The sequence below is a fragment of the Phocoena phocoena genome, chromosome 6 (assembly GCF_963924675.1).
Source record: "Phocoena phocoena chromosome 6, mPhoPho1.1, whole genome shotgun sequence".
Lineage (NCBI taxonomy): Eukaryota > Metazoa > Chordata > Mammalia > Artiodactyla > Phocoenidae > Phocoena > Phocoena phocoena.
The window spans coordinates 34661990-34688903 of record NC_089224.1 but is presented as its reverse complement, the minus strand read 5'-3'; the positions used below and the strand labels follow the sequence as shown (position 1 = coordinate 34688903).

General features: G+C 46.6%; 2 protein-coding genes across 2 annotated transcripts in view; one reads left to right on the top strand and one right to left on the bottom strand.

Moving 5' to 3' along the window:
• The window catches only part of UBAP1 (ubiquitin associated protein 1), a 52038-nt gene extending 40220 nt beyond the window's left edge, over positions 1–11818 (top strand). Inside the window, exons 4-7 of the mRNA XM_065878794.1 lie at positions 723–1646; positions 8674–8856; positions 9954–10055; positions 10668–11818. Coding sequence (XP_065734866.1) covers positions 723–1646; positions 8674–8856; positions 9954–10055; positions 10668–10808 — 1350 coding nt within the window. The 3' untranslated portion in view covers positions 10809–11818. The remainder of the gene's footprint in view (positions 1–722; positions 1647–8673; positions 8857–9953; positions 10056–10667) is intronic.
• Positions 11819–13078: 1260 nt separating this feature from the next.
• Positions 13079–26914, bottom strand: part of KIF24 (kinesin family member 24) — a 60548-nt gene continuing 46712 nt past the window's right edge. Inside the window, exons 9-13 of the mRNA XM_065879374.1 lie at positions 23797–23868; positions 21974–22083; positions 15779–17983; positions 14342–14435; positions 13079–13814 (exon numbers count right to left, since the gene is read on the bottom strand). Coding sequence (XP_065735446.1) covers positions 13674–13814; positions 14342–14435; positions 15779–17983; positions 21974–22083; positions 23797–23868 — 2622 coding nt within the window. The 3' untranslated portion in view covers positions 13079–13673. The remainder of the gene's footprint in view (positions 13815–14341; positions 14436–15778; positions 17984–21973; positions 22084–23796; positions 23869–26914) is intronic.

Below are 26914 nucleotides of genomic sequence, written 5' to 3'. Positions count from 1 at the left end.
GGTTCAGATCCAGGCTCTACCGCTTAACAGCTTTATGACCTTGAGCATAGCCCCTGTAATGTTGAAAAAATCTAGAGAACTAATATATAAAAAGTGCTTAGAATCATGCATGGCACCTTGTAAGTGCTTCTTAAATACTAGGGGCTGTTGTTTTTATTGAGTGCGGGATCTATTTAGGGCATTGTGTTAGATAATGGAGGCCTTAAGAGGGTCTAAAGCCCAGTTGCTGCCCACAAGAGGCTTGTGATAGTGTTGGGGAAATGTTTAGAGGAAGACTAAAGCTACTTGTGGTCACATGTGCTCAGCATCAAATGATAGAGACAGACAGTATGTAAGAGTTCAGAGGAAGGAATGGGCCATCAGGAAAGCTTTATAGAGGAGGCAGCTGAGTTCTGCCTGAGCCACCAATGAAGAATTCTAAGAAGGGAAATGGCCTGAGGGGAGAGAAGCAAGGGAAGTGGCAAGGTACATTTGGCCTGGTATGTAGGATTAGAGGTGATGGGAGCCCCTTCTAGTTAATTTCTAGAAGTAACCAGGGAGCATAGTTTGATTAAATCAAGTAAGATTAGGAAGTCTTAGTTTTCCTGAGTGGGGATCCTCCCATACACCTTAATAAATGCTGCCTTGCCAGGGTGAGGAAGAAGTGAATTGGGTGGAGGAATTGGGTGGGGGAGGGGCAGCCACCTGGGTTCACACTTCCTTTCTCTGATATATCTTTGCAGTATGACTTCTCTTTGGAAAAGAAAACCATTGAGTGGGCTGAAGATATTAAGAAAATCCAAGAAGCCCAGTGGGAAGCAGAGCGCAAGGCTGAGGAAGCAGAAGCTAAGGTGAATTCTAAGAGTGGCCCAGAGGGTGACAGCAAAATGAGCTTCTCCAAGACTCACGGTACAGCCACAATGCCACCTCCTATCAATCCCATCCTTGCCAGCTTACAGCACAACAGCATCCTCACCCCGACTCGGGTCAGCAGCAGTGCCACAAAACAGAAAGTTCTCAGCCCACCCCACACAAAGGCAGATTTCAATCCTGCTGACTTTGAGTGTGAAGAAGACCCATTTGATAATTTGGAGTTAAAAACTATTGATGAGAAGGAAGAGCTGAGAAACATTCTGGTAGGAACCAGTGGACCCATTATGGCCCAGTTATTGGACAGTAACTTGCCTAGAGGTGGCTCTGGGTCCGTGTTACAGGATGAGGAGGTCCTGGCATCCCTGGAGCGGGCAACCCTAGATTTCAAGCCTCTTCACAAACCCAATGGCTTTATAACCTTACCACAGTTGGGCAACTGTGAAAAGATGTCGCTGTCTTCCAAAGTGTCCCTCCCCCCGATCCCTGCAGTAAGCAATATCAAGTCCCTGTCCTTCCCCAAACTTGACTCTGATGACAGCAGTCAGAAGACAGCCAAGATGGCAAGCACTTTCCATAGCACATCCTGCCTCCGCAGTGGCACGTTCTGGAATTCCCTAAAGCCTTCCACCCAAAGCAGTGCCAGTGAGCTCAATGGGCATCATGCTCTTGGGCTTTCAGCTTTGAACTTGGACAGTGGCACAGAGGTGCCAACCCTCACCCATTCCCAGATGCCTTCCCTCTCTGTTTTGTCTGTGTGCACAGAAGAATCATCACCTCCAAATACCTGTCCCACGGTAAGCCTTTTATAAATTTATTTATTTATTTTTGGTTGCGTTGGGTCTTCATTGCTGCGGGCAGGCTTTCTCTAGTTGTGGTGAGCCGGGGCTACTCTTCATTGCGGTGCGCGGGCTTCTCATTGTGGTGGCTTCTCTTGTTGCGGAGCATGGGCTCTAGGCACGCAGGCTTCAGTAGTTGTGGCACACGGCCTCAGTAGCTGTGGCTCGTGGGCTCTAGGGCTTAGTAGTTGTGGCACACGGGCTTAGTTGCTCCACGGCACGTGGGATCTTCCCGGACCAGGAATCAAATCCATGTCCCCTGCATTGGCAGGCGGGATCTTAACCACTGTGCCACCAGGGAAGTCCCACGGTAAGCCTTTTAAATCCCCCTGAATTAAAGCTCCACAGATTTCTGAATTCTACCCAGCAGTTGCCACCCTCACATTCTTCTTTGCAAGGTTTAGGGCAGGATGGGGCATGACCAAATTGACCTTGCTTACATTAAGTATATGTAGTTCTGTTTATTTTTCTGAGGACAGAGATTATTAGCTTTGCATCTAACCTGGTTAATGTTGGCTTGTTCCTCCCTGCATCTTTTTGGTCTTTTCCTTCAAAAAGATAATGTGTATCATGTGAATGATGTTTTCCTGCCTAATCAATTTGTTCTTTTCCGTGCTGCCATGTCTTGTGTTTGCATTTTTTAAAGGCTTGCTTTCTTTGTACCTTTTTACTTTTTCCTATAAGCTTTCTTAATTTTTTTATGGTTGCTTGGTATTCCTCCTTTTATCTTCTCCCTACCTCCCTCTCCTTCCTCTTTCCATCTCATTCTGCCTTGAAGTTTGGCTCTTTTGTGTTTGACTAATTTGGGGTTATGTTTCTTCAAACTGGGCGGTACTTTAGTAACTGGGGCATAATTTGTATTGGAAGTTTCAGCAAAAGATAGAAATTTGTCATTTTTAAACCTATAGGTTTTAATCCTGCAATTACTTTTTTTTTTTACTACTAAGAATTGTGCAGTTTTCTCCAAAGGGAGGGAGAGGGGAAGGTTTGGAAGTCAGATTTAGTGTTGAAGGGTGGATTGATACGAAAGTTGTAATTGGTATCATCTTGAAGAAAATCTGATTTGTCACACAAGAGAGATGCATACATATACAGGGAGGTTACTTTATGTGGTTGTTTCAGCCCCACAGAACAATTGCATTATAGAATAGAAATCACAGAAGACCAAGAACCTTTTGCTACACCAGTTCAGATTTTTTAAATGACAGCATATCAAGACAGTATTTAGAGCCAGAAAGGAGCCTGATTGTATTAGTGGGAAATCTCTGAGAGACCATAATAAGCCTGCTATTAGCTGGTAGAAAAGATGATCCTTGGCCTGCCTTACAAAGAGTGCAAGTTCCCAGCAGTGACATTCTTGGTAAATGATTTTCTCTGTGTGAGTGCTTCCATTGTCAGAGCTTACTGCTGCCCGTAAACTTCCATGGACTGTGGCCCAGAGAAAGTAAATAGAGTGCATGACATCTCCTAGGGTGGACCTTATCCTAATTCCTCCTGGTTTGTGGTTGGACTTTGGTCAGCAGGATACTCCTCTTCTCTTTGTGACTCATTGTGTGCTTTAGAGGAATTAAAAGCACTCTGAAAGGTTCCCCCGCCCCCACCGACTTAGAGTGTCAGTGGAAACCATGCTTCACCCTGGCCTGGGGACTGACTGCCTTTGCGGGGCAAATATAAACAGAGTTGGAGTTCTGATAATCTTTTTTTTTTTTGCGGTATGTGGGCCTCTCACCGTTCGTTGTGGCCTCTCCCGTTGTGGAGCACGGGCTCCGGACGCGCAGGCTCAGTGGCCATGGCTCACGGGCCCAGCTGCTCTGCTGCATGCGGGATGCAGGATCTTCCCGGACCGGGGCACGAACCCGTGTCCCCTGCATCGGCAGGTGGACTCTCAACCACTGCGCCACCAGGGAAGCCCAGAGTTCTGGTGATCTTTTAAGGAAGTCATGACCCTTACCTCCAGGGAGCAAAGCCTAGTTCCCATCCTGGTTTCTATCCTTAGTGCGAGTCTTTGAGGCCCACGGTAGGAGCTTCCCAGTGAGAGAAGCACTTCTCTCCAAGATAGGGACTTGAGGCAGGTGGGTGGTGATGGTGGTCAGCTGGACTGTATACATCCTTCAAATAGGAACTCCTAGGGAAGTGTTCCTGGAATTTGGTTCTTGTCGGCTATTTCAGGCCCAGTGTTTGGGTCTCATTTTTTAGATTTTGATTTCATGTTTCACTGTTTTATATAAACTAATCTTAGAAGTTGAGAACTCCATGGGATCATGTTAAGAGGAACAATCTTGTGATGTGCCCTTATTCTGTGTCCAGCATAGACCTGCCTGACCTAGCACCAGGGCCTCTTCCCACTGCCCCTCAACCCTTCAAGGGGTCTTGCTCTGCTCACAGGTTAGGCTCATTCTGCCATTGGGTTCTCTTTCTCCGGCTATGGATATATATTTCCCACTCTTTCAGTTACTTTAGCAAAATATTTGCCTTTTTCCTTACACTTCTGAGTTCTCAATTTACTAATTTTGGCCAAGAAGCATACGAGTAGTGCCAGTTTGCTTTTAAATTGTATTCTAAATAATTTTCATTACATACAATCTCTTAGCTTTTCGGTGTTTGAATCTGTTGATCGTTTCTTATGTTGCCATTGCTTTAATACTTACAGTAGAGTCCTTCTCCATCTCTAGATTTGAAAAATGAGGGACTTCCCTACCAGTCCAGTGGTTAGGACTTGGTGCTTTCACTGCTGTGGCCCCAGGTTCGATCCCTGGTTGGGGAACTAAGATCCCACAAGCCATGTGGTACAGCCAAAAAAAGAAGAAAAAGAAAAGAAATAGGAAGCCTCAAAAAAGAAATAAACAAATGAAAAAATTTTTAATAAAAATAAAAAATGAATTTATTTTTATCAAAGTACTACAAGCATATTTTAATGAAATCAAGTAGCATTTAAAAGGCTTGTATTGAAAAACAGTAGCTCCCTGCCTCACCTCTCCCCAGTTCCAGTTTTGCTTCCCATAGTCAGGCACTTTTGACCTTTAAACTGTTTATGCTGGGATTTATCTATTTCTGAATTAGATGCTTACATTTTTCTAAATTTATCAATTTTACACAGGTTTATACTTCCTGTTGCAGTAGTTGAGGATTTAGCTCTGATAATAGCCCCTCTTCTACCTTCTTCCTGTATCTCCCATCATATTTATATCACAAATTTCGGTTCAGTTAATGTTATTGTTCATATTATTATGATTGGGTAAATATTTATTACTGAGTTCAGTAATAAATAAATGGTATACTCTGGTGATGATGATGATTTTTTTGGTAGCTTTTTGTTTCTCTAGTTTAACTGCCCCATTAAAAAAGTCTGCATGGTTTCTTTGTGCCTGTTGCTAATTTTGTCCAAATGCTCCAAAAGAGCTGCCAAAGACCTAATGATAATTTTCTTGTTCAAATATATTCAAGCATGTTGGTCAACCTGTCTGATTTTGTCTTTTTTTTGGGGGGGGGGGGTTCTTTGTTGCTGCGTGTGGGCTTTCTCTACCTGTGATGAGCGAGAGCTACTCTTCATTGCGGCACGTGGGCTTCTCAGTGCAGGGGCTTCTCGTTGCGGAGCACGGGCTCTAGGCACACGGGCTTCAGTAGTTGCTGCGCACGGGCTCAGTAGTTGTGGTGTGCAGGTTTCAGTAGTTGTGGCTTGTGGGCTCCAGAACGCAAGCTCAGTAGTTGTGGCGCGTGGGCTTAGTTGCTCCACAGCATGTGGGATCTTCCCAGACCAGGGATCAAACCCGTGTCCCCTGTGTTGGCAGGCAGATTCTTAACGACTGCGCCACCAGGGAAGTCCTATTTTTGAGTCCTTGAATATCTAAAAATGTCTTAATTTTACCCTCACATGTGAATAATACTTTGGATTTAGATTTTAGTTGGAGGTCATTTTTCTTCAAGAATTTTTAAGACATTGCTCCCTTAAAAAAAAAAATTCAAATTTAAGTATAAGCTCCACTGATTTCTAGCAATACAGTGCTATTCTGATTTCTTCCCCTACTCCCACAGGCTTTCTTTTCTTCATTTCTGGAGATTAGAAATTTACCAGTGATGGGCTTTGTTCATTCATTGTGCTTGGCCCTCCTGGATCCAAAGGCTCAGCTCAGTTTTCAAAATCTGGTTGATGTGGTTCGTTGCTTTGTATTTTCTTTTTTGTATTTTCTATCTCTTTGACTTTATGTTTTACTTTCTGAGATATATCCTTGCCTGTGTATAACCCTTTTTTTTTTTTTTAATCTCATAATCTTTTAAATAAAATTTTTACTTTATTTTAAATTTCCAAGTGCTTTGTCTTTTCCCTCTTCTGGTTTGGTCTTATGTTGGTGGCTTTGGCTTTCTATTCACATTTAAGAGTGAGGCACTAAAATAAAACAATCAAAACGGAGAATGTGTATGTTGGGGTGTGCTTGCTGATCATGAAGATTCACTATAGGTTGAAGGTTAGTTGGCTTTGAGGGGAGCTCTGCAAAACATCAACATGTGAAGGTCTTGGGGGCTATTAAAATTTATCTAGAGAGTTCTGCTTGAATGCTAAAGAAGGTGGGGAATGCTGGTGTAGTTACTTAGTCCCTTTTGGTTCTTGCACCTCACTCTGCCATATGCTGTGCTTGGTATCCTTAGTCCTTTTTGGCTCACGTTTTCTAGAGACTTAACGTTCTGCCTCCTGCAAAGGTTAGGTGGGGAAGGTCTGCCTGAGGGTTTTCTGCTCTGATCACTGCCTTCGTCTCTTGCCATATCCCAACAGTTCCACCTTCTAAAATTTCATTGAAATATATTGTCCTCTGCTGTTCCCTCTTTTTCTTTGACCTTAAAGGTTAATAGTTTTAATTGTTTTATTATCATTTTAGTGGGTTTTGAAGGGGAGGAGAATCAGTGTCAACTTACTGTGTTAAATGAAAATCCCCCCTTTGAAATCCTAATAGAGCTCCACTTACTCAGTAACTGTTGATTAGGGGTAAGTTTCAAGCTCAAAGCCAGGCCTTAGGCATCTAGAAATGCATGTGACATGGTAACTAACCTCTAGGAGCTCATACTGTGTGTAATAAGTACTGTGCCAGCAGTGTGACCAAAATGCTGTTTGGCTATTGGTATTCTCAAGCCCATGTACAGCCTGCCCCTGAAAAGAGAGAGACAATCTTGGGGCCTGCAAAGTGGCCAGAGGGTGTGATGCAGTTCCCATGCCCTGTCGTGACTCCTGTAACCTAATGACTGAGCCCCACGATTGGACTGCCTGGACTATGCTGTGGGTGAGAGATGGTTAAGCAGAAACTACTGGCTTTTAGGCCTGTAGAATCTTCTTGGTTTTTCCCAGCTGACTTGGAGGAGAGCATCTGGTTATAGCTATATAATTTGTTTTTAATATTTTATTTTTAGTTTTTTAATAATATATTTAAAAATATTTGTTTGTTTTTGGCCGCGTTGGGTCTTCATTGCTGCGCACGGGCTTTCTCTAGTTGCGGCAAGCAGGGGCTACTCTTCATTGTGGTGCGCGGGCTTCTCATTGCTGTGGCTTCTCTTGTTGTGTAGCACGGGCTCTAGGCACGTGGGCTTCAGTAGTTGTGGAGCGTGGGCTTCAGTAGCTGTGCCTCGTGGGCTCTGGTGCACAGGCTCAGTAGTTGTGGCGCACAGGCTTAGTTGCTCAGCAGCATGTGGGATCTTCCCGGACCAGGGCTCGAACCTGTGTCCCCTGCATTGGCAGGCGGATTTCAAACCACTGCACCACCAGGGAAGTCCCGAGCTACATAATTTTTTTTTCTTTTTTTTTCTGCGGCACGCAGGCCTCTCACTGCTGTGGCCTCTCCCGTTGCGGAGCACAGGCTCCGGACGCGCAGGCCCAGCAGCCACGGCTCACGGGCCCAGTCGCTCCGCGGCATGTGGGAACCTCCGGGACCGGGGCACGAACCCGTGTCCCCTGCATCGGCAGGCGGACTCCCAACCACTGCGCCACCAGGGAAGCCCCCCGAGCTATATAATTTTGAACATGCTTTTAGGATAGCAGGCTCCTTTCCCTCCTCCCTCCCCCACCCCGGCCCCCTGCAAAAAAAAAAAGAAATAAAGAAAATTTTGTTGAAAACCTTTCCCTGGTTCTTCAGAGCTGGGCCAAGCTGTCAAACAGCTTGTGACCTTGTTCCCATGGTGGTTCTGTCTTTTGGCCTGGGAGTGAGCTGCCTTTTTGCCTTGGGGCTGACTCATTATCAGAAGTGGTGGGAGGATTTAATCCTGGGAATCTGTCCACCAGTCAGGCTGGGGTTAGTAAGGTCCAGTAGCAGCAGGGCCCTAGAGACCACAGTCCAGTCCTTGAGGGCACAGCCTGGAGTGGGTAGTAGTCCTTCAGTCTTGGCTCCGTACAACAGCGGCTATTGCAGGGAATCAAAGCACAGTGCATGGTGTGGGGCAGAGATGGGAGTGCCCTCAGAGCACGGGAGCCCTGAGCTGGCCAAGTGTGGGAATTGCGCTGGCAGTCTCTGCCCAGCCAGCGATAGTAGAAGCGAGGATGGACACATTACTGGCAGAGTCAGTCCAGAGTGGGGGTGTTTAAGGTTACTGATCCCTTTAGGACTCAGATACGGCAGCCTAGGAAAGGGATAAAGGAGCCCTGGAGAGAAATAACAGCAGCCAGCGTGGGCATCAGTCCCGAATGTAGTTTTCAGAACTTCTTTCTCCACCTCAGGCCCAGGGGCATGGAAGGCCATGTGGCTCTTGTGGTGCTTCCTCGCTCTGCAGGGTGGGATGAAGGCAGAGGACAGCCACAGTTGCAGGTGTCTTCCCAGTTTTTCTCTCCCTCAGCTGGAGCTCCCCTACCACTCTTCCGTCTTCTTCAGGATGTCTGGCCAGAAACCTGGTCCTTGCTTGCAGGCAGGTTGCTTGACTGGGAGGTTTCATTAGGTCAGAGACGACAAGCCCCTGGATTGGGCTACATGTCTTTCTTCTTGCCTTAATCCTTTTGTTTCTCCACCACCAGGTCACACCTCCTAATCTCTCAATGTCACAAGTGCCCAACACTCCCAGCTGTCCCCAGGCTTACTCTGAACTGCAGACGCTGTCCCCCAGTGAGCGGCATTGTGTGGAGACGGTGGTCAGCATGGGCTACTCATATGAGTGTGTCTTGAAAGCCATGAAGAAGAAAGGAGAGAATATTGAGCAGGTGAGCGGTTAGTCAGCCGTGGGGCAGGGCGGGGGTAGGAGAGAGGTCCCACATCTCTGGAGCTGGAATAGTGTCTTGCCTTTATCCTAGTCTCTCAGACTCACAGCACCATTGTCTTTTCCTGTGACTTGAGGAACTCAGGGTGCTTTGTTGGGCAAACCAGCAGCCTCAGCAGCAGTGCTTTGCAGCAGCTTCTTTGGGGGCTGCTCTGAGACCTAGGCTGAAGGAGAGCTTTGAGAGTATTGGAGTTGTTGACTGTTACCCAGTTATCCCCTTCTCTGCCTCTCCTGAGACAGCATTCTAGGCTTGAGGTACGGTCAGATGTCTTCTTCCAGAAATGTTTATCCTGTCAGGACTGCCCAGGGAGTTCCAAAATAGGGTACTGGAGTCCTAAACCTTGGGGGCACTTTCTGACTTGGGTGGTTTCTTAGAAGAATATCTTGGGACTTCCCTGGTGGCGCAGTGGTTAAGAATCCACCTGCCAGTGCAGGGGACACGGGTTCGAGCCCCGGTCCGGGAAGATCCCCCATGCCGTGGAGCAACTAAGCCTGTGCGCCACAACTACTGAGCCTGTGCTGTAGAGCCCATGAGCCACGAGTACTGAGCCCACGTGCCACAACTACTGAAGCCCATATGCCTAGAGCTCGTGCTCTGTGACAAGAAGCCACTGCAGTGAGAAGCCCGCACACCACAACTAGGGAGAAAGCCTGTGCGCAGCAGTGAAGACCCAGTGCAGCCAATGATGATAATGATGCTAATAATAATAAATAAATAAATTTAGAAAAAAGAAAAATCACCATTTAAAAAAAAATGAACATCCTGCCCAGGCTGTGGAATTGACATCAGCTGGGAGATGTGAGTCAGCTGTGACAGGAACTCCTTTGAAAAATGGCTATGCATGTTTAGAAGGGTGTACCTATCAGCAAGTAGTCACTGAGGTACTGCTGTGTTGGACACAATTCAAGGCACAAAATCAAGTCCTATCTAGGATCTAATAGCCAGGGTGGGGAGCAGATGTCACACTTGTTGGTTTGTGTAAGACTTTTGGGAAGCACAGACGAGTGGCAATAGGTGCTTAAACCTTTCTCTTTTCTTAGATTCTCGACTATCTCTTTGCACATGGACAGCTCTGTGAGAAGGGCTTTGACCCTCTTTTAGTGGAAGAGGCTCTGGAAATGCAGCAGTGTTCAGAGGAAAAGGTAGGAACCTTCATGCTTCACGGGAACCCTCTGGAAAGAAGGGACAAAGTAGTCTGTCTTGGGGGTCATCCTGGACTACAACCTTCATCCCTTCCAGTGACTGTAGGCAGAGGTAGTTGAAGCACAGAATCTCCCATGTCCAGACAGGCATTTGGCTAGTTTGGCTCAGATGAAGTATCGGGTTGAAGACTATCTAGAATCCCAGGGAAGAGACGGGAAAAATGACCTGGGCAAAAAGCCATATTTTTGGATGTTGGGGGAGATTGCCAGTCACTTCACCTAGGCTGCTAGCCAGAGAGCAGCCATTTCTGGGTTCAGTATCCTGCTGGGTGGGAACACAGATGTGGATGGTGGGACCTGAGTGAAGGTCAGCAAGGTTTGGGACTGGGCATGGCTCCTGATGGACGATTGGCCATGGCATCAACCTGTCTTCCTCCACGGCCTTGCTTCCTCTACGGCCCTCCTCTGCTTGCTAGGGGACCTCAGAGAGGCTCATGAGGCTCTGGCAAAGAACGCTCCCCCAAGCAGCCCCCTTACACACATATTCTTCCACTCAGCTGTGCTGTGTGGCTGGACCCCTTTCTTGAGTCTGTATTCTCTTATTTCCCTTAGATGATGGAGTTTCTTCAGTTAATGAGCAAATTTAAGGAAATGGGCTTTGAACTGAAAGATATTAAGGAAGTTCTGCTATTACACAACAATGACCAGGACAATGCTTTGGAAGACCTCATGGCTCGGGCGGGAGCCAGCTGAGACCAGGCCCTGCCTAGGCCCTGCCACGGAGCCCCCCGCCCCGCCCCCCGCTGAAGGCCCTGAGGAGACCACCTGTGGGGAAGAAGGGGCACGCTTCCGGATTTTCTTTTGGGGGTGGAAGGTCAGGTGTAGAGACTGTGTTTGCCAAGTCTCTATGAGCCTAGGTCCTGAGATGGGGAGAAAGTGGGGAAGATTTGGGCGTGCATATGCCCCCGGAACTGTCCCGGCTCCTTCCACAGTAAAAGTATTTGTATTCTGAGAAGTGTCCTTCCCACCTTGGCCATTCAGAGAGACTTCTCTGGTCTTTCTGGGGTCTGTATGGCCTCAGCCGAAACCTGTCCCAGCTGCCAAAAGGAGTTGGGGAGAAGGAGGTGGGAGGGCCAGACTCAGTGCTGCTCTGGGGCTAGATGTTTCCCTTCTCTGCAAGGGTGGACTGACCTCTAATCCAAGTTGAGTGCAATTGAAAGGTTCTTCCAGGGTTTTGTTTTTTTCCCCTTTTAACGATGTCACTTAGTGTTAACACTGGTTCTGCAATGTCTCTGAGGTGCAAAGAATGCCCTTTTCCCCTTGGGGCCCTGAGTTTGCCTTTTCTGCCAGGCAGTTACCATACTTCCCTGCCCCAGCCTGTTTCTTTTGGCCTGGTTTGGACCACAGTCTTCTGCTACCCGAGATTTTAGGGCCCCCTGCTCTAGAAAACAGTTGTCAGTTTAAGAAGTCATTGGCCCCTTCTCAGCACATCAAGTGGGGAAGAAAGAGGCTGTGATTTAGTCACCCAGCACTAACTCCACCTCAGTTCTCCCTGGAGAACAGCCTCTCCCTCCAGCCCCTTGCTCTAGGATGACACAATGAATAACACCTAGTCATAGAAATCAGTCTTTGGTTTGTTTTGTATCATGTTGTACATCATTAAAGATCTAAATACAAAGGATATACAGTCTTGATGAATCTAAAGTAATTTGCTAACTATTTTGATTTTTCAGAGAGAACTACTAATAAAAATCTAAAAGGTATATCCTGCTGTGATAACTTCTTTATTGCCAAGGACTGTTATACTGCTGGGTGGAGGTGAGTGAGTGGTAAAGGGATTTGCTGGGGATGGAACAGGAGCTAACCATTTTCTGTCATTTCAGTACTTTCTTCCAACTCTTAGGCCCATGGGACCCAGGAGCTGGCCCCCCCCCCAGTCTGCCCTGGTTTTCGGTTTGTAAAGGCAGGTGTAGACAAGGGTCTGTTTAAACTTGACCTAGCCCAGTCTCTGGGTCAAGGACATAGACATATGCCTTCCTGCAAGACTGACTGTGGCGGTGAGACAGGCTGGGCCTTCAGGGGAATCACTCAGAAATGAGGAACAAGCCCCTTGTCCTCTGAGCAGCATCACGCATAATTACGTGTTCCACAGGCAGGACTGGGATTCAGACTGCTTTATTAGCTCTCAGTAGTGCTGATGTATCTGATGGAACTAGATTTATCCCTAGAGTTTCTTGTCCTTATACTTAATACTGCCCCACAGTCCCTCCTGTGCTCTTGGCTTGGATGGGTCTCTAATTTTTTTTTAGTGATCACGTGAGGAGCGGGTACAGAACCTTTGGGCTGGGAAGCACCAAGCTGGAAAGAGGCTGCCCTCTGGTGGTCAGGTCAGGCATGGCCATTGTCTCAGAAAGCCCCTCTTCTGGCCTTTAAAATTAATTAAACCCTTCTTTTAAAACCTGTAAAAGTTATCCTTTACCTGTAGGAAATCAAAGTTTCATACCAAAATGGTGCCAGGGCCAAGGGCTTTGACATGAATTTCAACTTGATCCAGGGTGGCCTTGGTTAAGTGGGCCACCTGGAGGCCACTTGGTATTTCTTAAGCTTCTTTCTGCTAAAAAGATACAGAAAGAACTCACATGAAGGTGTGCGTGTATGTGTGTAGAACTGCTTTACTCCTCCCTTCTTTCACTCTCATCTCACACTACTGACCAGAGCACTCAGTGCCAAGACCCTGAACACAGGCCATTGAGGGGGGAGTAGATGGCCAGGGCAGTCCCGGATGAGGGTGAGGCTAGGAGACAGACTTGCCTGAGATAACTGCAGCTCTTCCACTATTCCGTGAGGGCGTGGGGGTGAGGATTCACAGACAGGAGCCAGAGCATGACGCAGGTGGATGGTCCCAGCACAAGGTAGAGATTGGAAAAGAATAATGCAGTGACGCGAGCACCCTCTTCTGTCTAAATACTGGATTGCAGGGAGGGAGGGGAACTGGAAGCATAAAGCCTGTCCCACATCTGCTGCTATTAAAGACATCAAGGTTTATTCATTTTACATTTTCAAAAGCTAACTAAAGTCCCAAATCAATCTCCAAGGGCTGATAGGGCAGAGCTCACCCTCCCCCACCCCACTAGCACCAATGTTTTCATTTTTGACCAAGTCCTGGAGAAAGGCACAGAATCCAGCTGATAAAACCTCTGGGCTCAGCATGTTATCTTCCCTAGCTTGTGACCTCAACACAACCTCTAGGTTACCACTGACCATCCCCCCCATCCACTGATACCCAAATTTAGAAACATCTACAGCGTTATTAGACCTAACTGTATTTCCTCAGACAAGGGGTCAGTAAAGGCAAATCCTTCTCCAGCCCCAAAGAAAAGGGAGGGGCCTATTAAGTTTTTCAGGCTGATCTGTCCTTCCTTACAGATGCTCCTGTGCTTAGAATTGAGGGACAGATGCTTGGCCCTGAGAGAGGGGCTGGGGCCCAGCCAAGGCCACATGTGGCTAGGGAGAGGCTAGCATGGGCAGGACCAGGGAGTGGGTTCTGATATCTGTAGGGGGACCTGGCAGAGGCCCTCCAGCTCTTGAGAGCCCAGCCACCACATACTGGATCTTGTTCTAAGACACCGCTCTCCCCTCAGGGGCCGCAGCTGGCCTGTGGCAGGCCAGGTATAGCTGCAGCTGGCTCCTCAGACTCTGGATGCACTTGGACTTCAGAGCCATGATTTCATCTAACTGGGTCACAAAATCTTCAAAATCCTGGAAAGGAAACAAAGGACAAGTGGAGCTTTTGCTGTTGCTGCCAGATCAGCTTTTCTAGTCCCTTCTCTTGTGTGAAGATTTCAGAGCCCAGGCCCTTCCTCCAGCTGGAAAATCTGGACAGTCACCATGGCACAGTGTGGGACCACTTTTCTACGCAGAGAGGTATTTCGCAGGGCAGAAGGGTGGTTTTGTAGAAGTACCTCTGGTCTGCATAAGGCAAGTAAGTCACTGTTACCATCACAGGGAGGGGCACCAACAAGCCACTAGGAGGACAGAATGGCAAAGAACAGAGGCTGGAAACATTTTGGCCTGGGAATGGGGAGTGTAGCACCATCTCCCACCTGTCCTTGCACGCCCTCAAGCCAACTCAGAGGGGTGGCAAGAGCAGGTCCAAGGCCTCAACAAGGTTAGAGTGTGACAGCAGACCCTTTCTGTACACACAGCTACATCAAAAAAGGATGACTGTCAAACTAGCTGCAGGCTAATTCCCAACAACCCCTGAGAGTCCGGCCAAGACCACTTACATTAGGAGCCAGCTGGCTCATCAGGGTCTCCTCCTTGAAGCCCAGCTTGGCCATTTCATCCAGCTGTTCCTGGTGTGCTCGGATGAGTACCTGCCTGGGAACCAGAGGGGATGCTGTGGTCCTCCGGGCCTCCCGTCTCTCCTGGGCAGCTTTCTGGAAGTGAGCCTCATTTCCAGGCCAGGAGCTGCTTCTGCCCAAAGAGGCCGAGGCTGTGACCAGGACCACCTCCCCAGCACCTCCTGCCCCTCACCCATTCTTTTCAGGCCTTGTCAAGGGGCTAGGGGGATACAAATGAGATTCTGAGAAGAGATGGGCTTCTGGAGCAGCGCCCTGCCTCCAGATACACTGAGGCACAGGGCTGGATGCTGCTTCTGCACAGGAGCTGCCCACATCTTCCCTGCAAGAAAGCTCAAGGCTGTGCCACTGCAGCTGGCACACTTGGCACAAGGTAGAGCCAGCCACCTAGCCTGCTGTGATTTCTACTTTCTTCGGGGAGTTCAGGGACCAAAGCAAGGGGGTTTGAGCTAGAAGCTGGAGGATCTGCCTTCTGTCAGAAGAATCCAGCTAATAAAACCTCTGGGCTCAGCATGTTATCTTCCCTAGCTTGTGACCTCCAACCTCTAGGTTACCACTGACCATCCCCCCATCCTCTGTTCCCCAAATTTAGAAACATCTACAGGGTCATTAGACCTGACTGTGTCAGACTCCACTGATGGATAGAGACCACGGAAACAGCAAGACTGTCTACCTTGTAGAGGTGCACATCCCTACACGCCCTTCTCTTTGCCCAAGGCCCAGGCCTGAGCCCCAGCGAGCAGCAGGCAGATGGTCTGCCCAGGTATCAGGAGCCCTAGCAGAGGGCCGCAGCCTCACATAGGAAGCATCTGTTCCCACAGGCCTGCCCTGCCTTCCTGCTCCTGGGCCTCTGACGCTGCTAGACCTCTTGCCCTCCTTTCTCTCACATTCTCAAAGGCTCTCTCATTCTGCTGTACCATCCACAGCCTCCTTTGGGGAAAGCAGCACAAATCACCAGCCCCTGTTTTTTACCTTCACCATCTTGGAAGGTGACCAGCCAGCCTTGGCTCTGGGGTCACAAGGCTGCTGCTGCTGTGTCCCTGGGGAGCATTTCCAGGAGCACAGGCCCAACAGAATGAAGAAGAGGATTCTGATCTCACCATAGGTCTTAGGCTTACTTATAGGGTCAGATCCTCCCTTCTTTCACTCACATCCCACCTACCCTACCTGGCAGGCCTGCTCCAATATATTTTATTCCTGCTGTTCATGTCAGATGCATCTAGGCAGGCTCCCTTGATAAGGTGGACAAAAAGCCTTTCTCTGAGCCAACCACAGCCATTCCCAGAACAGACAAAACATTCAGCTGTAGTGGGAGTAGGGGTGCCAAAGGGGCTCAAGTCTAGGTAGGAAAGTCCAACTTACTGTGCGTGCCCCAGGATGGGCTGACGGAGTGTCCTGCCAGTCTTGGGAGAGCCTAGCCTTGCTAAGTACCTTGGGATTGGCCTGCGTTTGAGCCACGCGATGTCCTCATTGTAGCAAGACAGCTTGATGGGGTCTGTGGACAAATCCAGCTCCTGCCAGCCAAGCCCTGTCAGGTGCTTTCTCTCCTGGGCCCAGGGCTGGTCAGCCACATCACTACTTCCTGTTTGGGGGGTGAGTGTAGGCCCAGAGTGGGGTCCCCCAGTATGTATGGTGAGGCAGGGTTTTTCTGGGAAACCCTGGGAGCAGCCCAGCTCTGTCTCAGCATCGCCATCATAGTGCCCCTGGGAGAAGAGTGCAGTCTCTCTGCTTTGACAGGGCTCCCCCAGGTCAGCCTCCCTGTTGGGCAGCTTGTCAGGTGGGTGCTGATGGATGGGTGACAGGGACAGAGCTGGAAGATCACCCCCAGGCTTACTGTCAGGGGGAGATGATGAGAGCCACAGGTGCTCAGTTGCTGAAGACATTGGCAGGTCTGCCTCTTGATCACCGGATGACACTGTGTGGCCCACAGCTGGCCCCCCTGTGTCTGCTGCCACTAGACTGTGTGCAGCTCCATCCCGGGCCGACTGCTCCAAGGGAGGAGAGCCCTCATCATCTGGGCTCTCCAGGAGAGACACGGTGAGGGGAGCCATCAGTCCAGAAGCATGCTCAGAGCGTGTGCCTAGTTCCCCTCTAGAGTCTTCTCCTTGGAAAGGGTTACCGTTTTTCATTGTTCCGGTCACCACAGTTGGGCTATCTTCACTGACTTCTCTCAGAGGTGTGCTCACTGTGTCTCTTTGGTCTGGGGATCCAGGAACTGTGATGTGGGATAGTGAGAAAGTGCAACCATCTTCCTCCAGGGATGGTGAGCTGCCCTCAGCCTGCCGAGGAACCTCATTTTTGAAGGCATCCTGTCTGAGGTCAAAGGCTGGGCTGCCCCCCCTTTTCTGGTTATATACAAAGTCTACCTGTGAGCAGTAAGGCTTCTCTGCCAGGTTTTCTCCAGGAGGAGGCCCTGAGGAGGTGGAGTCCTCCTCTCTGCTCCGGTCCAAGGGCACCTGACTTGGGCTGTGGCCGTGATCAAGTGCTATCCTGTGGCTTGCGGGGTCCCTGGAGTATATCCAGCTTCCAGTTAGACCCTTCTCGTCACCTTCTGTCCTGGGGCTAAAACACAGACTCTGCCGCCTTTCGGCTACCTGTTCCTCAGGACCTTGCTCCCTCTGATGAAGGAAGAACGAGCCTTCGCTACTCTCCAGGGTCTTTCCCTGCTTTGTGGTCCTCTGACAGGAAACATGTGAAAAAGAATCTTCACTGAAATCGCTGTCATCAAGGTCCTCAGCTTGGGCTCCATCATGGCTCTCACAACAAGAGTGGAAGGGAGGAGGGGTGTCATTCTGGAGCTGCCCCTCTGGAGGCCGGGACTGGCATAAAAACCTTTCCAGTGGTTGGTGCTTTAACTTCTGTTGGAGGAGAGGTGGCTGCTGGAACTGCTGGTGATAGAAGCGCAAATGTTCTTCCCTCTCCTTCTGATGTGGAGGGATGTCTGTCCAAGCTTCAGAGGCAGGCCTAGTAGGTGTGCCCCCCTTGCTGCCCTGACTGTACTCTACTAAGTGATGGACGTTGCCAAAGGAGAGTTCAACTCGTGACACAAGCTGCTTTTGCACTGGCTGCACAGTCTGCACTTTCTTGCACCGGGAGGGCAGCTTACCACGGACTGCTTCTTCTCCTGGGCCAGGGGCCCTGCTTCCCCACCCGAGGGCAGTTTTGTTGCCGATTGGATTCTTCTCAGAGCATGATGCAGCTGATTCTTCTGCCCTTTTTTTGGCTAAATGTCCAGGCCGCATGGTTCCTTTGATAGAGCTAGTTTGAATGACCCACTCTTGGGGAGGACTCCCTCTAGAGCCACCCCTTTTACCAGGAGCCTTAGGTACAGAAGCAAAAGGGATATTGGCTGGGTGACTGGCCAGAGGATGGGCCTTCGTTCTCGTGGAGTCAGGTGCCACTGTGAGTGACTGTTGGAGCCCCAGCTTGACTTTTTTGGGAGAACACTTGTCCCCTGGCAGGGCCACAGGAGAGCTCTGAATTCGTTTTGGAGAAGAGTTTCCAGATGTTCGATTTCGACTGCTAGCTGAAGTGCAACATTTAATGCCTTTCTTTAGTTCTTTGACCCTGTAAACGACCATTTTATGTTAAATGTGCATTCTTGCATGTTCTGTAACTTCTTTCCTATAGCTTTCAGGGAAAACAAAAACCAAAGAAAACTATTACAAGGACTGGGAATTACTTTTTTTTTTTTTTTTTTTGCGGTACGCGGGCCCCTCACTGTTGTGGCCTCTCCCATTGCGGAGCACAGGCTCAGCGGCCATGGCTCACGAGCCCAGCCGCTCCACGGCACGTGGGATCTTCCCAGACCGGGGCACAAACCCGTGTCCCCTGCATCGGCAGGTGGACTCTCAACCACTGCGCCACCAGGGAAGCCCCTGGGAATTAGTTTTTTATCTGGGAGAGAATTGGAGGAAATGGGGAGATTCTATTTCAGCATGAAATACCTCTCTTTACCTGAACAAAGAAGACCAGTGTCTTCTCTCAGGATAGTAGTGTGCATCCAGTATTCCATGATCAGGAGAGTTTTGGAAATACCACAGTCCCATGTGAGGGCCAGGCCAGAGGAGCTAGTCTCAGAACTATGCCCACGCAGGGCCCATGCCACGTTTCCTGAAGATCGGCCAACTCAGGAGCCTAGTGTCTACCCCTTACCCAGTCTTCCATAATCAGAGTCTTCTTTTCCCTGCAACCACCTCCTTTCAGGCTTCTCTGAGAAAATGAGTTCCCTCGAACCTGCTGGGCACTTCAAGAAGCAAAAGCCCTCTGGAAATAAGCAGGCTTGTGCTAATTCCATTAAGGAAAAAATGACCTGTCTATTCACAGGGTTTCTCAACCTTAGCAGTAGTGGTGTTTGGGGTCAGATAATTCTGTGTTGTGGGGAGCTGTCCTGTGGAGTGTTTAGCAACCTCCTTGGCTTCTACCCGAGATCCCAGCAGCATTTCTCCCCAGTCAGAACAATCAAAATTGTCTCCAGACATTGCCAAATGTCCCCTAGGAGGCAAAATCGCACCGTAGATAGAGAAATAGAGAACCATGCTCTATTTTACAAGGGAATTTTAGAGAGCATGGAAAAATCCAGAATTAAGTCTCTGCTAGGATTCAGTTGCCAAGATCAGAGTCTCTCACTCTGTGGTATCTAAAACAAAATACAAACAGTGTAAGAATTTGGATTTACAAGGAGACATCAAGTAAAATGTGACTCTCCAGTAGTTTGTTCATAGATTCTGCGTTGAAATCCCCTAGGTGGGAGCAGTACTTCTGCCTGGGAGCTCCCAGAAAATGTCTTTTCCATTGTTTTGATTTTAATCCACTCAATAGTAGCCAAATGACCCCTCTGGCCATTACTGAAGACCAATATAGTAAACCTGACACTGAGACTTGACTTAAATCTTCCTTTTAGGTCTGAGAGGCAAGGCAAGCAGATAACACAGTAAGCAAAGAGACATAGGATGTGACTAAAGACACGTGAATTGTGTCCCTGGGCCTTTGCTGAGGTATTGCAGTAGGGCATACATCCACGGAATGGGTTGAGAGGTCCCACAGCAAGTCTAGATGGTTCCAAATTACTTCCTGTTATAAAAATCTGAGCTATTAGTTTTGTTAAAAGAGAAACACCAAAATTTCCTCCTAGCAGTCATAGTAAATAATTCTAGAAACCTGAGGGTGCCAGAAAAAATCTTACAGATAATTTTTGGTCATTGATGCTAAAGGCTTCCAGTGTACTCTACCTTTTACCAAAATCACTCCTGTTACTGAGTTCTCTTCTGATACACCTGTTAGGGGTCCAGCTGGAACTTTATTTTTGGACTATTTAGCAACATTCTTCTAGTATGTGCAGAGGTGAAAATTTTAAATCAAAGGAAAATTTTAAATAAGCAATAAAATCATCCTCTTCCTGTGTGTGTATGGATTGTTACCAACAATTAATTTAAACACATAAAACAAATGACTCATATTTATTTTCAATAATTTGTCAGACTGCTTTAAATGGAAGAGATTATTTCTATTATACTTATTCTATTTTTTAACCAAAATTATTTCAAATAATTTCTCAATCGTACTCAATGCATCCTCTCTGAGAAAGGGTTACTTTCATCCTCCGTTACTGAGGCACTGAGAGGAAAGTCTTGTTCTCTGCTCCTTAGTGATGTTCTTACTTCAAGTACTTGATATGTCTGTGATTTGGGGAGTGAATGGGGTTATGAAACAAGATTGACTTAGGGTTAATAATTGTTGAAGTTGGGTAATGGATACATGGGGGGAAAGAACCTGAAGCCATACTGGTTTTTGGGGAACAATTTTGGATCATCCCATGTCTTCTATCTGATCTCAGTCTTCGCTGTCTTCTAGTAGTGCTAGGGTGCTGGCATTAGGAAACCATGCAACAAGAAAACCTCCTCGAGGAAACTTATGCGTATTATAGGCATACTTCATTTTATTGTGCTTTGCTTTTTGGATAGTGCGTTTTTTTTTTAACGAATTGAAGGTTGGTAGCAACCCTGCATAGAGTCTATTGGTGCCATTTTTCCAACAGTCTATTGGTGCCATTTTCCCAACAAATCTATTGGTGCCATTTTTCCAACAGCATTATTTTAAAATTAAGGTATGTATATATATATATTTTTAAATCACTTTACTGTGATCTTTGATCTATCGTGGTGGCCTGGAACCAAACCTGCAATATCTCCACAGTATGCCTGTAATATTACTATTGTTAAAGTTAACATATAATGAGTGTTCACTATTTGCCAGGTGTGGTGCTAAGCCCTTCAAACATATTGCATCAGTGATTCCACATAACTGTTATATGAGATAGGTGCTATCATTATCCCTGTTCACATTAAGGAAATTGGGGCCCAGAGAAGTTGCAAATTTGTCCAAGACCACTCAGCTAGCTAGTGGCAGAGGCAGGGTATTGGCCCAGATAGTCTAACTCCAGAGTCCACTCTGGTAGCCACTTTGTAAATGATCTCTCCTATTTAAATGAGATAAGGTACACAGAGAACCTCACTCAAGCCCCCAAGCCCAGGAGGAGCTCCTCCTTTCATTCACAAATATTTATTACACATCTACTAGGTACCAAGTACTGTCTGGGCAGGAGAGATACAGTGGAGAAAAAGATAAGGTTCCTGTTCTCACGGAACTTAGATGGTAGCTTCTCTTTCCTTCCCAATGAGTTTCATTAAATGCTATGGATACTAAAGATTCTTCAACAGTAATTAAAAAACAACAACAACAGGTTCCTCTCAAATAGTCTGTTAACTTTGGAGATGGATTCTTGGGAGACTGAAGAGGAGGTGTTGTAAGACAGGACCAGCAGCAAAGCAGCCAGAGGAAAGAATGATAATGAGAGCATTTTCATACGTGAAGCAGACACATGACCCCAGGGTAAGAGATGGGAGGGACCCTGGCAGATACCAAAGTCACTAGAGCCCTGACTTGGCAATAAGAGGTGCTAGTTCTGCCACCAACTCCCAGTGAGCCCGATTAAAGTTTCCACCCTTTTCTGGGCCTCAGTTTCTATAACACAAGGTTGGTCTCTTCTGGACCTACACAGCTCTGGGTACTTCTGCCTTGACAAGTAATAGGTATTCTATCCCTAATAATTAGAGCTGAGGCTAGCAGGAAGAAAACCTCACTAAGGCTTCTACTCTGGAGAAATATTTCATCTCCCGCTAGCCATTTAAACGCCACTGATGGGGAATTCCCTGGCAGTCCGGTGGTTAAGACTCCACGCTTCCAATGCAGGGGATGCGGGTTTGATCCCTGGTTGGGGAACTAAGATCCCACATGCCACGCAGCGTGGCCGGAAAAAAAAAAAAAAAGCCACTGATGGAGTCGTCTCCTAAACAAAGGAGCGTGTCACCTTCCTCTTGTCACATTCACGCTTGTAAAATGGCAGGGCCTCCTAGGTCACATTCTTCAAATGACCAATTGCACATTCCCCTGGCAGTAGATTACTGTCCCAAGAACAGGCTTGTGGAGCTCAAGGTCAGATCCTTGTGTGTGTATCACACACATACACACACGACCCGCCACCTGAGGGGGACTCACCGGTCAGCATAGCGCAAGGTATTCAGAGTGTGTTCGGTGGCCACATGGCTTGGCGAGATGTTGGCGATCATGCAGGTTTTGGCATTGCCAATGAAAGAGTCCTTCAGAACCTGTTTGAAACAGAAGGCAGGTCAATGAAGTCAACTAACCAAGGGCCTACTGACTACTTACTGTGTGCAGGACACTGGGCCACAGGCACCCTCACCCCCTTCTATGAAAAGGTAATTCACAAAAGGAGAAACACAGTCAATAAACAAAAGGTACCCACTTCACCACTAATCAAAGAAATGCAAACAAACCATTTTAAAAAACTAAAATGTTTGCACCTATAAGATTAAGACTCATACTACCCTGCTCTGCTGAGGGTCTAGGGAAAGGGCGCTCTTGTACACTGCTACACTGCCTGTATACCGTGTAGCATGAATTGGTACATGCCTTTGGGAGGGCAGTTTGGCAATATGGTAAAAATTTGGTAAAAAATGTTCACACTCTTGGTTTGGCAATCACACTTCCAGGACTTTATCCTAAAGAGATAATAATTGCTCAATTGATCCCCCCCAAAAAAAGTATACCCAGGATATTCATTACCTTATTATAATAGTAAAATTTGGAAAATCTACAAGTCTATAAACAGGTAACAAACTAAATAATTGTAAACTGCATACAACCATAAAAGATAATTATGTATATATGTACTTAGGTACCTGGAAAGATCTAAAACTTATGTTTGAGTGAAAAAGTATATTATTCTGTAAGTGGATCCATGTGTGGAATTATTTTTTTAATTAAATAGGACACAATTTCTGGGGATGGAGGACATGTTTTGAAAAATAACAAAGCCAATGTCAGAATCAGGACTAACCACCTATAAGAAGGGTTTCCTGGATCCCTGGTTGAAATCATGTTTGAGAAGAAACAATCTAACCCAATTCTGACTAGTAAGGAGCTATGTTATTATAGGTTCTGCCCCAGGTCCTGTGGGGCTGCCGATCTAGCTGCACAGGGTGAAAATCCCTCCCAGAATACAAAGATCCTCACCTAGACTGCCTTCTATCTAGTCTGTCCCTACTGTGCATAGGATTTGGTGCAGAAGGGAACCAGGGGCACCCATAACTGTCTTCACAGCTGTTTGTACCTAGGCAGACCCCTCCGTGGGCCACTCTTCTGCAGCCATTACAGATGCACACTTATTGGCGTTTCCCATTAATAAAGAAGCACATTTTCGTGACAGAAAAATGGAAGAAAAAAATTACCTATGGTTCTACCACTCAAAATAATCAGCGAACATATGCATAATTTCTGTGTAGTTTTTTTCTTCTCATTTAATATTTTTAAACTATAGATCTTGGTCATCTTTCCTGTCAGGACATGTCAAAAGTCTATCTCATTCTTTTTAACTGCAGCTATTATTTTTTGTCTTGAAACACTGGTCTAAGTCTTACAACTAAGAAAGTACCAAGTACAGCTGCACTACCATCCCCTTCAAAGGCTCAGAGACTCCACTAAATCAACAAGGTTTCTTTACATTAGAAATAAGCAGAAAGCTGTTGGATGGTGACCACTGCTGCCCCACAGGGAGCCTGGCTGCTTCGTAGTGCAGGTATCCCTGCCCGAGGACGCCTCTTTCTTCTCCAAGACTGAGAGCTCCTGGAAGGAATGTGACTCCTCCCCCTCCTCTCTCTGCCCCTCCCTTCCCCCTCCCCCCCCCCCCACTCCAGGGAGCATCACGCCTTGCTGGCAGTGGATGCTCTGCTGAAGGAATAAATGAATAGAAGGAGGAACACATGCGTGAACCAGAACTCAAAGCTCATATATAACTTTACCTGAGTTAACTTGCTTTGCCTGAAAGGAGTGTGAGTGTGTTCCTGATCCAATGCACGGATACATTCCTTCAGCTGCAAAGTGGTAGAATAATAAGCACATCAAATATCACATGCAAAGTAAGAATAACAGATCATATTTTTCTTAAGTAAATCACAGTCATGCAATTCCCAAAAGGAAGTCAAAATGCCGTGCTAGTTTCTGGTTCAACAAGAAAAATCAAGCTAGACTGGGAAACATCATCCTGTGCTAGCTGTGCCTAGTTAAGGGCCCCCCCCCCCCCCCCCCCCCCCCCGCAATTTAAAGGCTGTGATCCTAGAATTAGCCCTGATAGTGTAGAACAGACAAACCCAGGGACATTCCCACAGGTCCCAGAGTTCAGCTTACATGGTGGCAGTTCTGGCTTGCCAGCTCCCTTTCTCTCCTCTTCTCACACTCTTCCCAACTACAAGATGCACTTAAATAGAAAGATACTATACTACTCCCCCGCCTGCCTGCTCACACATGCACACCTGTAGGTATGGACTCAAGTGCAGATTCAAGTTGTCTGGATGGGACAGGAGGAATTCTAGAGTCAGAGCTGGGAAGGAACTGAGAAATCATCTAGGTCTACCTCCTCATTTAAAAACAAGGGGGGACTGTGGCCCAAAGGCAAGGGCATGTCACTTGCTCCTGGGCAGAGCCCCTCAAAGAAGTGCTCATTGGATATCACTAGTGCTAGCAGAAACCTGCATATGTAGATCTCTAGGGGCAACATGCCCATCAGAAAGAGCAGGGGTTGAGGGGACAGGATCAGGGAGGAGAGATCTTCTATTTCTGAGTCCTGCATCTCCGCTAAGCGGCAGTAAATGAGAAGAAAGGCAGGGAAAAGAATGGAAGGAATCCCTTGGCAGTGCCAGTTCTGGGAGTTCACCAAGAACAGGTAATTAGCTTTGAGAGTCTGCTGTGGCTGTTCTTGGCAGCAGCTACAGATGCCCACAACTAACCCCTCTCTATCTAAGAAGCTGCCGGGTTATAAGAAGGTATAAGGGAATTTCCTCTTTTATTACAAATCAGTCCAATATCCCCAAACTTTAGCACTGGGAAGATTCTCTAGAAGGGACAAGCAGGTACCCAAACCTGGTCCCTGAGTTACACCTGCCCCTTATGTACTCAAATCCAAGTGTGGCTATCAATCTCTATGAGCCTTTGGGTCCCTTTAGCCTTGAATCAGAATGGAAAGTAGACTTTAGTAAACTCTAAGGGAAAACCAAGAGAAGTACCCAGGAAAGAAAAAGGGGCACCTCTGTGCACCTCACAAAGCACAAGATTTTGATCCTATTCTATAAGGCTTGTTCTCAGGCCCCTTTACATGCTATGGCCCATGTGAGACAGACACAGTCAAGCCCCAGAGGGTTCTCCAACTTCACAGGTACTACTTGGGTTTCTTGGTTAATTCCTGGACCATAAATTTAAATATGAGAATCAAAGATTTCTAGCTAGAGGCTGTGGACCCTTGGCCAATTCACTTAACCTGAGCTTCAGAATCCTGATCCATAAAGTGGGAATAAGAGAACCTGCTTTGTTGTAAAGAGTAAACTGACTAGCATATAGTGCATGCTCAAGTATATTGGTTCTGGGGCTCCTTGGAGAAATGGTTGATTCCAGGGCTAGGGCAGGGAAGAGTGTGTGACACCTTATAGTGCCAAAAGACAAGGAGCTGCTCAAAAAATGATGGGGGCATGTCAAAAGGATACAGAAACCAACTTGAAAGAACTCCCAATGGCCATCTGGGATAATCTGAGCAAGAAAATAAATAATGATAGAAATGGATTCTAATTTAGCAAATAAAAGAAATATCCATTTACTATTATAACTAAATAACCAAATAAATAAAGAGAAAAAACAGCTCTTTCTTACAGTAGCATTCTAACTAATTAATGTAGAGTGATGAACATAGAAAATCCCATCAGGTAAACACCACAGTAATAATTGTTGCAGGTAAGAATCATCAATGGATACTAAAATTAGGCAGCAAAAGTGTGATGTAAACAGGATATTTGCATAGTTTCAAAGTATCTCTCCATAAGATACTTATTACAAAGGGAATAATCATAACTACAGTGGAGTAACCTAGCACAAACCGCCTTAACTCAGTGATCAAGTTTAACATCACCAGTAATAAGACATATTGACTGATACAATACACTGAGAAGTGTACAACTTCTGTGGTATTCTTGCTAAAAATTCATTATCTCAATCTAATAATGAGAAAACATTACACAAACACAAATTCAGAGACATTCTGCAAAATAACTGGCCAGCATTCTTCAAAGGTGTTAAGGTCGAAATTGACAAAAACTGAGGAGACTACAGACCCATGATAACTAAATGTAACATAGAATCCTGGACCCGAAAAAGAACATTAGTGGGACTGTTGATGAAATTCAAACAAGGTCTGTAGATAGTTAATAGTATTATATCAATGTTCATTTCCTGATTTAGATTACTATAGTTATGTAAGATGTTAACATTAGGAAGGCTGGGTGAAGGAATGCTACATGTTTATTTCTGTAACTTTTTTAAAATCTAAAATTATTCAAAAATTTTAAACGATAATAAAAAGATGCTGATTCTCTCACCTCTCTCAGCCTCCCAATTTATCCCTCATGAGGCCTGGAGATAATGTGTCTAGCTGGAGATTTCAGTTCTGATCAAAAGGACTTAAATACTGTGGAGGGGCACAAGACAGGACTATGCATCTATAAGAAGGAATGAGGGTCTCTGTACACAGCCATGGAGTGAGCTCCAGGATACTGTTAAGTGAAAAAAGTAAAGTGTTTACAGTATGCTACCTTTTATTTTTTTCCCTCCTGAGAAAGGGGTGAATACAAACATATATATTGGTAGAAAATCATTATCTAAGGGGAGGGAGGTAACAGGATTGAGAGGACAGGGTTGAACACTAGAGTTTTCTGAATGTGGCTTATTTTATAACTTTAACTCAATACAAAATTGGTAAGCTTAAACACACAGAGAAGAATTATTTAAAGTGACTTTGCAACACAGTATTATGACTGTACATCCCTAGTGGGATACAATTTAAGGGTAAAAAGGAAACTGCAAAGAAATCTTAATCTG